Here is a 12,907-nt window from a genome sequence, read left to right as displayed (position 1 = left end):
TGAGCCTGCTGCTACTATAACTAAAGCATCACAAACTAAACCAGGTAGTAGTATAACAATCAGATCAATGGGCCAAAAGGGGCTTTCACCCCCAATTTCATCCTAATTGGTACTCCCTCCGTATCAAAATATAATATATTTTTTATACTCCCTTTGTATCAAAAAACATCTTATATCTGATACAGAGGGAATAATAAGCAGCAACAAGCACCCACACAGAGCAAGGGACCGGATCAACTAATGCGTGAAGCGCAAATTGTTTGCCGGTAACACGGTTACATCAGGATGCACGGAGTTCACATGAAGTTCAGATCAGCATCGACACAGCTGCCATATGCCGCAGGCAAACTAAGTCACAGCTTTCTAGGGCAGTACACAACGGGTAATCTAATAAGTTTCAAACTGACAGTGAAGCTCAATTCTTCAATCACCGCTCTGGCCGGTGACAGATTGTGCTCAGTCATCATCTCTAGGCAGTAGGCACCACTTGAGAACCAGCATAATCGGGTTGCCCGTTCATCGATCGAATGCAGTGCAAGGCAAGGCGGACAAGCATCCACATTCTGAGCCAACCTGAAACTCCATGTCTAATTGTCTATCCTTGCCGTGATCAAACACAAATCGATCGACACAGAGGGGGGGGGGGGGGGGGGGGGGGGTCGGTAGAGAAACGCCATTACCTGCCTGGCTGACCTTCCGTCGCCTCCTCTCCGGGATACATCGCGGCCGCCGCCGCCGTAGTAGAAAGGGGAACGCCGCCGCGCTTTCCGACAGCCGGCCAGCCCGCTGGGTGTCGACTCTGAGATGGGCTAGGCCGCCATGTGCACTTGTTATGCACTTTGGGCTTTTATAACTAACTTATGGCCTTCACTAAACGGATTAACTTGTGGGCCTTTTGTATCTCTTCTTTCTCTTTTTTAAGGTTTGGTATGTAGTTGTCCTACAAAACAACTCCAGTTCACCTTAAAAAATAACCTCAAAAAAAAAAACTCCAGCTTCATGGAGCTCCTAACGGGGGAGCAACTATATAGTGGGTACTCCTTGCAAGAGCCCCGCAAGGGTCATTTTTTGTGAAATGAGAGTGCGCCACCCTTGGAATATTTTTCTATTTTTTTACGTATTTTTGGGTTTTAGATGATCTTCTTGGAACATGCACACATACCACCTCGTCAATGGACCTCAACAACATCCATGGACCTTTTTTCATTATATTATGCTACTTACATTCATAAGCATTTGTCAAATATACACACATTATGTTAGTTTTAGTTTATACTCTCTTCGTCCGAAAAAGCTTGTCCTTTAAATGGATGTATCTAGCACCAAGCTAGTGCTAGATACATCCATTTAAACCATTTAAGGGACAATTTTTTTCGGACGAAGGAAGTATATTATTAATCAAATGAATCACAAATTAAATTTCATTGCAATATATTGCAGCCGACTCCCGATGCAACGCGCGGGGTATCATCTTTTTCGATAAGATTAGCCGAGCAAATTATGAATCTCCCTCAGGGATTGAAACCGGCAAGGGTATGATGCACGTATGCGTCCATGTACCAATAGATTCGAAAGGAATGTGAACAACTGATAACGAATAAGAGAACGAAACACGCATCTTTAATGCCCTGCGTGTTACAGATGACCTTACCAACTCTTAATCAGAAGGTCATCAGCGTATCAAAGATGCTCTCGAATCAGATAGGTGGGTTTTTGATTTCTAGGTAGGGACACCTGGACTGCGGTTGAGTATATATATCTTGCAGCTAATTAGAGAGTAGGAGCGATCAGTACTTATATAACTTGCTAGTCGGCATGCGTAGGTTTAATTTTCGGAAAAACTAACGCCCACACGTGTGGCATATTGCACATCGCCTACACGCCTTCTTTACCACTCATTTTGCCACATGTGAACAGATGACATCAGCAGGATTTTTTTTGATTTTCGGCTTAAAAATGTTTTATCTCCTAATTAAAAAGTCGAATTAAAAGTCTGTTTTCATCATTAAATCCGTCTCGACGAGATCTTTAAAACTAGACCTTATGTTGATATGTTTTGACGAATTTTTTTTTTGCCTAGAAGTTGCCATGATGTTTACACTGTAGTTGTCATAGTGCTTAAACTAAAGTTGTCATGTGGCAATTTCAGTTTGTAGAGCATGGCAATTTTACTATTTTGATGGTGGCAACTGCAATACTTTGACCATGAAAAATATTTTTTGTATGAACCATGGCAATCTTAAGTGCATGTATCATGGCAATATTAGTTTATGGTTCATGGCAAGTCTAGTTTCTTAATTTTCTGTTTGAGTAAAATGCATCATAGGTCCTATAACTATCCGAGGTGTGTCACTTTAGTCCTATAAGTATCAAAGTACAGATTTGAGTCCCAAAACTATTTCGAGTCGTTCACTGCAGGTCTTATGGTCGCCCCAGCAGCGTTGACCGTCCGACGTGTCACCTGGACCGGTGCCACATCGACCAGAGGGGCCCACCAGTCTAAACAATGAAGCGTTTATTTGCAGGAAAGCCCTTGAAATCTCAGCTCGTCTCATTCTCAGACTCTCCATCTCTCTTTCTACGAACGAATCTCTCTGAGGCGGCGATATGGTGGCGACCGGCGACGTTCGCGATTGATGTCCAGCGATTGGAGGCGCAGGACGGGAGTCGGGGCTGCTAATCCGACCGCGGCGCTGGTCCGATGGCTCCATCGCGGCGGCTTCCCAACACCCCTCCTCCGGAGTATGGTAAGAACCCTAACCCCAGTCCCTGCTGCACCCCCTTTTGGCTTAGAGATTTCAATAGAGTAGCAAGATTTGGCACGATTTGGGCATTACAGCTTAGATATTGTGTCGATTCAGTCTGAATGTACATATGGCTTCTCTTCCCGTACTGAAATCTTCTGTCTGTACTAAAATCTTTCTGTACTGAAATCTATTTCAAAAGAGTTGGGCATCTTCCTGTACGTATGGAGATTTGGGCATTTTCCTGTGTGTATGGTGATTTGGGCACTATTTTTCCTGTAGTATATAGTCCCTGCTGTAACTGAAGCCTTGTTATGTACAGTGGTATCTTTTTTTTGCATTATAAGCTCGTCCTGTACACCTATAGTACCATTTGAAATTGTACTGCTGATGTATATATGTACTAGTGGTGATGCAAAAGAAATTGTACTGCTGATGTATATATGTACTCTGTTTTTTTTTTCATGTAATAGGACCCAAGGAGGAGCTGTTCTCAGTAGAGATTAATCATGGTGGGGTTTTTCTCGGCTTTGGAGCAAACAAGAAATACATGGATTGCAAAACAGATTTCTTTGATCATTGTGAGGTTGAAACCTGGTCGCCGTTGTGGATTAAAGATTTTGTGCAGCAGCTTGGCTATGATCCAAGTAAAGTGCAGTGTTTCTGGTTACTTCCTGGCATGAATTTGGATAATGGACTGAGAATTATTGATAGAGATGCAGACTGTCTTAGTATGACTGCTGTTGTGCCAAAGTTCAAGCATTTCAAGTTGTACATGGATCATGGTGATATTTATAGCGAGCTGAATATGGATGACATATGCATAATTGGCTCACCTACAATGCCTGATATCATGAGTCCCGTGAAGCCACAAGAAAGAGGTACAAAGAGTTATATTAGGAGTAGTCCTAGGATCAAGAGCAAGGCACAAAAAGGGAGAACTAAAGAACAAGTGCAGAAAAACAATGACAGTGTAGTGATGATAGTGATAGTGATTGTAGTTATGAAGATTGGGCTGACTTAGACAATGACTTTAAGAATGGCGATGATAATCTGTTTGAGGAGTGGGTTGATGACTTCAATAAGGATCTCAGAGCAAAGAAAAATAAAGCAGTACAGTACGAGAGGGATAGTGACTATGACACCGATGAGCTAGAACTGCCAGCTTCAGAGAATGAGGGAAATGAATCAGAACATGAGGTTGTTATGGAAAAAGGGAAGAAAAAGAAAAAGAAGAAGGTGAAGCTCAGGTCTTTCAAGCCGGAGGACATGAAAGCACCGATATTCAAATTGGGTATGAAGTTCCCTACTGCAGGTGATCTTAGAAGGGCAATTCGAGAGTACGCTATTCAGAATAGAGTTGCAATCAAGTATGCAAAGAATGATAAACAAAGAATTAGGGCACACTGCTCGGATGACTGTCCATGGTATTTATTCGCAGCACCTGACAGCAGAACCACAAGTTTTGTGGTGAAAACTTATGTGGGGGATCACACCTGCAGTATAGAATGGGAGGTTAATGGATTCACATCAAGATATCTAGCAGGCAAGTATTTGGAGAACTTCAGGGCAGACGAAAAGATGACATTGATGAATTTTGCAAGGTTGGTGCAGAAGGACTACAACATGATCCCTGCAAGGAGCAAGCTAGCAAGAGCAAGAAGGATAGCAATAAAGCAGATTCATGGAGATGAGGAGAAACAATACTCGATGATGTGGGACTATGCACAAGAGATCAGAATGTCAAACCCTGGAAGTAGCATGTTTATCAAACTCAAAGATGGCAGATTCCACCAATGTTACATGTCATTAGATGCTTGTAAAAGAGGCTTTTTGGCTGGATGCAGGCCTGTTATTTGTGTTGATGGGTGCCATCTTAAAACAAAATATGGTGGACAATTGTTGACTGTTGTAGGGATTGATCCAAACAACTGTATTTTCCCCATTGCTATGGCTGTAGTTGAAGTGGATGACACACCAACATGGAAGTGGTTTCTACAGACTTTGAAAGATGATCTGCACATAGTGAACACAGCACCTTGGACAGTGATGAGTGATAGGCAAAAAGGACTAATAAATGTCGTTACTGCTCTGTTCCCTCATGGACAACACAGGTTTTGTGTGAGGCACCTTTACCAAAATTTTGCAAAGAAGTGGAAGGGCGAGAACCTGAAGAACAAGTTATGGGCAATTGCAAGGTCGTACAATAAAATTGATTGGAGAAAAAACATGGATGACATGAAGGAATTAAATCTGGAAGCTTATGAGTACTTAGAAGCAATTGAACCAAGTTCCTGGTGCAGGGCCTTTTTCCAAGAATTACCAAAGTGTGACCTGCTACTAAACAATAATTGTGAGGTCTTTAATAAGTAAGTTTCCTATCGCTTTTTCCATTCTAATATATTTTGGCATATAGTTTTCCATTCTAGTTCTACATAGTGCACTATCTCGCTGCTATGTCGGGGATATATCTGGTTTGAATTTACATTCTGAACTGATTTGTTTCTTCTCAATGAAGGTGGATACTTGATGCTAGAGAGCTGCCTGTCATGAGCATGTTCAAAAAAAATCAAAAATCAATTGTCGACAAGGTTTTATAGCAAGAACAAGGAAAGTGAAGAGTGGTGTGGAACAATTTGTCCTAAGATAAAAAAGATACTTGATAAGAATGCAGAAATGGCTAATAATTGTCAGGCATTGCCTTCTGGCAAAGGCATCTTTACTGTCTTGGGACTCAGAGACGAGTACTGTTGGAAATATACCCTAGAGGCAATAATAAAAGGATTATTATTATATTTCCTTGTTCATGATAATTGTCTTTTATTCATGCTATAATTGTGTTATCCGAAAATCGTAATACATGTGTGAATACATAGACACCAACATGTCCCTAGTAAGCCTCTAGTTGACTAGCTCGTTGATCAACAGATAGTCATGGTTTCCTGACTATGGGCATTGGATGTCATTGATAACGAGATCACATCATTCTCATGATGTGATGGACAAGACCCAATCCTAAACATAGTACAAGATCATATAGTTCGTTTGCTAGAGTTTTTCCAATGTCAAGTATCTTTTCCTTATACCATGAGATCGTGTAACTCCCGGATACCGTAGGAGTGCTTTGGGTGTACCAAACATCACAACGTAACTGGGTGACTATAAAGGTATACTACGGGTATCTTCGAAAGTGTCTGTTGGGTTGACACGGATCAAGACTGGGATTTGTCACTCCGTATGACGGAGAGGTATCTCTGGGCCCACTCGGTAATGCATCATCATAATGAGCTCAAAGTGACCAAGTGTCTGGTCACGGGATCATGCATTACGGTACGAGTAAAGTGAGTTGCCGGTAACGAGATTGAACGAGGTATTGGGATACCGACGATCGAATCTCGGGCAAGTAATGTACCGATTGACAAAGGGAATTGTATACGGGGTTGCTTGAATCCTCGACATCGTGGTTCATCCGATGAGACCATCGAGGAGCATGTGGGAGCCAACATGGGTATCCAGATCCCGCTGTTGGTTATTGACCGGAGAGCCATCTCGGTCATGTCTACATGTCTCCCGAACCCATAGGGTCTACACACTTAAGGTTTGGTGACGCTAGGGTTGTTGAGATATGAATATGCAGTAACCCGAAAGTTGTTCGGAGTCCCGGATGAGATCCCGGACGTCACGAGGAGTTTCGGAATGGTCCGAAGGTGAAGAATTATATATAGGAAGTGCAGTTTCGGTCATCGGGAGAGTTTCGGGGGTCACCGGTATTGTACCGGGACCACCAGATGAGTCCCGGGGGTCCATCGGGTGGGACCACCCATTCCGGAGGGCCCCATGGGTTGAAGTGGGGAGGGGAACCAGCCCATAGTGGGCTGGTGCGCCCCCCTTGGCCCACCCCCTGCGCCTAGGGTTGGAAACCCTAGGGTGGGGGGGGGCACTTGCCTTGGGGGCCACTCCACCCTTGGCCGCCGCCCCCCCTAGGAGATCCCATCTCCTAGGGCCGGCGCCCCCCCTTGGGGAGCCTATATAAAGGGGGTGAGGGAGGGGCAGCCGCACCCTTGACTCTTGGCGCCTCCCTCTCCCCTGCTACATCTCTCCCTCTCGCAGAAGAACGGCGAAGCCCTGCTGCGGTGACTGCTGCATCCACCACCACGCCGTCGTGCTGCTGGATCTTCATCAACCTCTCCTCCCCCCTTGCTGGATCAAGAAGGAGGAGACATCACGCTGACCGTACGTGTGTTGAACATGGAGGTGCCGTCCGTTCGGCGTTAGGATCTTCGGTGATTTGGATCACGTCGAGTACGACTTCCTCATCCCCGTTCTTTGAACGCTTCTGCGCGTGATCTACAAAGGTATGTAGATGCAATCCGATCACTCGTTGCTAGATGAACTCATAGATGGATCTTGGTGAAACCGTAGGAAAATTTTTGTTTTCTGCAACGTTCCCCAACAAGTACAAGGTTGACATAAACAAATACACATGTTCATGTAAAGCTTGGCAGGTAACAGGCATACCATGTAGACATGGCATCTCTTGTCTCAGAGGTGAAAGAATCAAACGAGAGAATGTTGTCTCTCCATGCTATAGTATTGCAGCATTCAAGAAAGTATATGGTGAAGTTATTATGCCTTGCAGAGACCCAAGAGAGTGGGAAAAGATGAATGCTGCTCCAATCTTGCCACCCCTATACGAAAAGCATGTTGGGAGGCCTAGTAATAAAAGAAAGAAGAACCCTGTAGAGACTGATGAAGGAAAGTTGAGCAAGCATGGTGCGGTTTCTCACTGCAGTATTTGTAGGTCAGTTGATCATAATAAAAAAACTTGCCCTGAAAAAGGTAGACATGAGCAACAAGATGAGGCAAGGCAAGGGGAGCAGCGAGAGGCAGGGCAAGTGCAGCAAGGTGAGGCAGTTCAAGGACAAAACTCAATTCCAAGGCATATTGCCAAAAAGGCAAAATTACCAGTGAAGAGAAGGATTACTTCATCTGATCAGGTAACAATTACTAGATAATTTCCTTTATGTTACTTCTAGTTAGTTAGTTGCTAACTTAAATCCAAAACTACTCTGGAATTGTAGACCACATCTTCTGCAAGTGTGGTTGGATCTAGTGTAATACAAGTGTGGGAGCAGAACATGTCTGTGTTCGACATACTGATGCAATCCGTAAGTTCTTTTCAACTTTTGTGAATCTCATGGAAACTCTCCTATTCCAAAACTGATGTAACACATGTTTTCACATTTGCAGTCACAGCCGTCCCAAGAATCCCAGGCACCAAGACCTCTTCCTGACAATCAATTTCTTGCAAGCCAAATAGAGGATCTACCAATGACAAAACAGACCACAACTATAATCCATGTAGCAGCAAAGAAGAAGAAAAGGAAGGAGAAGATCACGGAGAAGGAGAATGTTATTCCTAGGAAGAAGAAATAGAAGATGAAGTGGACATGCCTTCTATTGGACAATGTTATTCCTAGGAAGAAGAAATAGAAGATGAAGTGGACATGCCTTCTATTGGACAGAACCTGGTTTCTTTTTGGACAGAGTTTGGTTTCTTTTGGATAGATAGAGATGGTTAGGGCCTTCACAAATTGAAGGCTTTATTTTGGACGGAGGTACTACTTATGTAATGTGGTACTGCATCATGCAGAGTGCAACCCAGTACCACATTACATAGTTGCAAGCTTTAGTGTGTATCTATGTTTATGCAAGAGCACTCTTTATCTAATGACAATATGATGTGCTACTTCCTGGAAGTGTGGCAATTCTCATCTATATATTTTCCTGTTAAGTTGCAACATTCATTTGTCACTTGCATGATCATTTGCCGTGCCGGCTTGTTCCTGCTACATCTTGATGCCGTCGAGCTTGTTCCAGACATGGCAGAACTGATGAAAGAGAGATGAGATTGCAGAGAGGAGGGCTGCGGCTGGAGAGCAAACAATTTGATGGACCAAATTGCAAAATGTATCAACCACCAATGGCGGGAAATCTTCCACCACGCGCCCTGGGTCGTTGTGGCACTGGTCCAGGTGACACGTCAGCCAACAATCACTGCTGGGGCGACCATAGGACCTGCAGTGAACGACTCGAAATAGTTTTGGGACTCAAATCTGCACTTTGATAGTTATAGGACTAAAGTGACACACCTCGAATAGTTATAGGACTAAAGTGACACACCTCGGATAGTTATAGGACCTATGATGCATTTTACTCTTTCTGTTTTATAAATGTCAAAATTTACTTTTAAATGTGAAAGAAAATAGTTGAAATATATCATGGCAACTTTAGTGTAAACACCATAAAAATTCATGTGCAATAAACATGACAACTTTAACAGAAAAAAAAATCGTCGAAATATATTGCTATGAGATCTAGTTTTGAAGATCTCATCGCAAGAGATTTAATGGTGAAAACAGATCTTCAATCGGATTTTTTATTTAAGAGATAAAACATTTTAAAAACAGGAAATTCAAAAAGATTCTCACATGCATACATGTGGTGACGTGGCGCAGTCTGTGTATTACAGCGTGTGTGGGCGGGTTTCGGTCCCACCACACATATGGGCGTTAGCGTTGTCCTTAATTTTAGTAGGAAATTGTGGCCATAGATGAACATAGATTTCCTACCCTATATATACTAGCTTAGCTTCGTTGGTCTACCCTTGCGTTGCGGATTCCTTCCATGGTGCATGCTCTCCTGTACGGATCCGGCTTGCCTGCTCCCTTGCCATGCTCCCATCCGTGCTCCCACTCCATCTTACGGCTGTCTTTTTCTCCTTTTTTTTCTAATCTAATCATCTCCCCCCTGATTTTAAGGGGGTGGGGTCGGGCCTTATCTTGTTCCAATTAAATTATGCCATCTATGCGGGAGCACGGATGGGAGCACGTTGGGGGAGCAGGCAAGTCTCGTCCCTTCTGTACGACCGGATAGCTGATCGATTACTTTTAAAAAAATGTTCACACAGAGAAAAGGAAAAGGAAACCTCGTTCCTTTTAGCATGGGCTCCACGTTGGGCCTATATTGGTATGCTTGGACTTTGAGATGATCACATGGGCTGACCATTGGGCCTATATGATATGAGCCTGGTTTAGATTTCGACGTCAATCGGGAGATGTTTACTAATTCTCAAAAAAAAGGAGATGTTTACTCATAGTCATAAACAATAATAATACAACGAAGAGAAGTTAGGGTTTGAGGAAGAACAACAGCCGCCGTTGGCCCTTCTTTTGGTCCCCCGCCTCTCACTGCCATCTTCGTGTTGAGAGGTGGGAGTACCTCAAACGTTCTTTGTGGCCTTCGTCGGCGTCTCATTAATGAAGGGACTAGTGTTTTGCGAATAAATCTACTCTCTCTTATGTGGCAGAGCCATGTAGGAAAAGCGTTTTGTGTCCTCGCGAAGTTTGGTAATGAGTTTGTGATATTGTGTTGTGTTGCTTTTGATGGCTTGATTCTTTGTGGAGTCGGAGCCCTTCATTTGCGTTCTAGCAAAGATCTTGCAGTCTGACAACATGCACTTGTAGGGGAACATCCATGCCCAAATTCTCTCGTCACTTACGGCTTCCCATCTTATATGAGCGACTCAATGGGCTTTCAAAAACTTTTATTGGCAATCAAGTTTGTGCAGGTGAAAGAGTAGTAGTATCGGTGCTCCTGTTCGATTGCAGTCGCTTTAGTAAAGTCTTGGTAGTATTTCATCTTGCACATTGATATCACTGAGAAGACGCCAAGATATTTCATTGCAATTCTTAGTTGTAGAAATTATTTTATTGTTTCTTGAACTTTAAATCCAAAGTGGTGCAGATGTAATGATTGTCGGGTATGAATAACATTACAGGTGTTTCTCAAAAATAAAGAACTCACAGTGGTCGAACTTACTTAATTACAAGGTTAGATAAGAAACATCATAGTCAAGAGAAGGCGCAACAGAGATATTATAAAGGTTGACCAGAATAAAAATTATCGAGGTCCCGAAACCAAATCTCGCTAGCGTGTATACGCGACGAGAAACGCTAACCTCATCGCCAGCAGGAATCTATGTCGGAGATCAAGCTTTGGCATCCACCATACCTACAGTTTGTTGTGTATAGTACATACATATACTGGTATACGATACATCTTTCCTATTACATGTACACTAGAGTGTAACGTGCACCTTGCTGCGCTGTTTTCCGGTCATGAGTTAAGTCTCATGTATTTATTTTGTACGCGATTTATTATGGTCGACTGGCTCGTTATGCATAATTGTCAGGTAATTATCTTACAGAACACGGCGGATCATGTTTAACATGTCCACAAGAATATATGCGATGGCCAAAAATCCATAGACAATTGTTAAATGTAAGCTTCATCTCAACACAACTGAATGCAACCTTCATCTTAAGTCAACTAAGCTCAACTTTTTGCTCATTGCTTATTGGATGGAAACTAAAACTGAAAGACCATGAACATTTCTTTTCAATCTTGTGGTCGACGCACTAGCTACGATCCTAAACTTGGCCAAGCCGGCGGGTCACATTAGAGGGATTTGCCCCCATCTTGTGGCCAATGGTGGTCTGACCCACCTCCAATATGCGGACGACACCATTATGATGGTGGAAGGTTTGGACGAGGATACCCGACACCTCAAGTTCCTCCTCCTCTGCTTTCAGGAGATGTCGGGTCTCACGATTAACTTCGCTAAGAGTGAAGTGATGGTGCTTGGGTACTCTAGGGAGGAAGCCCAACGAATCGTCAATCGCTTGAACTGTCACTTGGGCTCCTTCCCCACTACTTACCTCGGTATGCCGATTAGTGACGCCCGTCTACAGGAGAAAGACTTTCGCCCAATAATTTCCAAGCTCCAACCTGGATGGAGCCGTGGCAGGGGTGGCTTTCCAAGGCCGCTCAAGTGATTCTGATGAACTCCTCCCTCGTTAGCCTCTTGATGCATGTTATGAGATTCTATAGTCTACATGAATCCCTCCATCAGGAGGTCATCAAACTTCTCTCTAGATTCTTCTGGGCTGGAGAGAACAATAAACAGAAGTACCACATGGTTAAGTGGTCTGAGATCTGCAAGCCCAAGGACCAGGGCGGCCTCAGGGTCATCTCATCCAAGCGGATGAATATTGCCCTCCTCTTCAAATGGCTTTGGCGCATTCAGACCGGGGATGGTGGGCTGTGGCTGGAGATTATCCACGCGAAATACCTTCGAGGGAAACCTCTGATGTTCGCCTCCAGATCTGGTGGATCCCAATTCTGGCAATCGATGATCCAATTGATGTTGGTCCTGCGTATTGGGACTTCCATTAAGGTGGGTTCTGGGTTCGGCACCCTTTTTTGGCTTGATAGATGGGTTGGGACGCGTCCGTTTGCGGAGCGGTTTTACGCTTTATTCTCAATTTGTGCCCGCCCACAACTCTCGGTGGTCGTGGCTTTGGACGACTTGGGAGTTATTGCCTTTCGTCGTACCTTCAGGGCGGTGGAGCACGCTCAATGGGAGGAGTTGCTCGAGTGCATTGACCTCCACACCCCCTCCCTTGAGCCCGACTCGCTATCTTGGCATTTGGAGCCAATGGCCGATTCTCTACTAGATCCCTGTATCAGGCGATTGCGCCCACTCCTAGGCCAATTGAACTCTCGGTGTTATGGGAGATCAAACTCCCCTTGAAAATCCGCATATTCCTATGGCAATGGGTTCGTGGCCGACTGCCCTTAGGCACGGAGGTGCGTAAGCGTAATAGCCCTGGGGACGACCTATGTCCCATTTGCTTGGTACCGGAAGACTGCAACCACATCTTCTTTCGGTGCCCGGCGGCGCAGTTCCTATGGAGCTACTTTCAGGAGGTGGTTGGTGGCGTCTAGTGCCACGACAACCTTCCGGGCCTGTTCGGGGAGATCCTTAGGCTCCCCGGTCCTAGATGTCCCCACTTGGGTGGCTGTGGGTACCCTAGCATGGACCTTATGGTGCATCCGCAATAAACTAGTCATCGAATGCATGACCCCTTGCCGTGTGACTGATGCAATCTACAAAATGTGTGGTTTCTTACAGCTATGGAGACCGCTTAGCAAGCGGCGCGACCGGGACATCATCGACAACATCATCACGGGTCTTCGCTCCTCGGCTGCTGCTCTAGCTCCACCACCACCGCCACCTCCTCCGGAGCCGGATTAGCTTC

General features: G+C 44.4%; 2 protein-coding genes and 1 long non-coding RNA gene across 3 annotated transcripts; 2 read left to right on the top strand and 1 right to left on the bottom strand.

Moving 5' to 3' along the window:
• Positions 1-218: 218 nt before the first annotated feature.
• On the bottom strand, positions 219-804 carry LOC125514936. The gene is made up of 2 exons (XR_007286682.1): positions 681-804; positions 219-573 (listed from the first exon to the last, which is right to left on the bottom strand). It is a non-coding gene; the product is annotated as an uncharacterized LOC125514936 (long non-coding RNA).
• Positions 805-2,314: 1,510 nt separating this feature from the next.
• On the top strand, positions 2,315-5,539 carry LOC125514932. The gene is made up of 3 exons (XM_048680306.1): positions 2,315-2,747; positions 3,218-5,113; positions 5,263-5,539. The coding sequence occupies exons 2-3, from the start codon at positions 3,951-3,953 to the stop codon at positions 5,342-5,344; spliced, it is 1,245 nt and encodes a 414-aa protein (XP_048536263.1). The 5' UTR covers positions 2,315-2,747; positions 3,218-3,950; the 3' UTR covers positions 5,345-5,539.
• Positions 5,540-7,184: 1,645 nt separating this feature from the next.
• LOC125512695 lies at positions 7,185-8,534 on the top strand. The gene is made up of 3 exons (XM_048677785.1): positions 7,185-7,741; positions 7,826-7,912; positions 7,995-8,534. Exons 1-3 carry the CDS (start codon positions 7,373-7,375, stop codon positions 8,178-8,180), a joined length of 642 nt encoding a protein of 213 aa, XP_048533742.1. The 5' UTR covers positions 7,185-7,372; the 3' UTR covers positions 8,181-8,534.
• Positions 8,535-12,907: the final 4,373 nt, after the last annotated feature.

Source organism: Triticum urartu, chromosome 6, assembly GCF_003073215.2.
Source record: "Triticum urartu cultivar G1812 chromosome 6, Tu2.1, whole genome shotgun sequence".
Taxonomy (NCBI): Eukaryota; Viridiplantae; Streptophyta; class Magnoliopsida; order Poales; family Poaceae; genus Triticum; species Triticum urartu.
The sequence above is the reverse complement of the archived record's forward strand: the minus strand, read 5'-3'. Positions and strand labels throughout refer to the sequence as shown.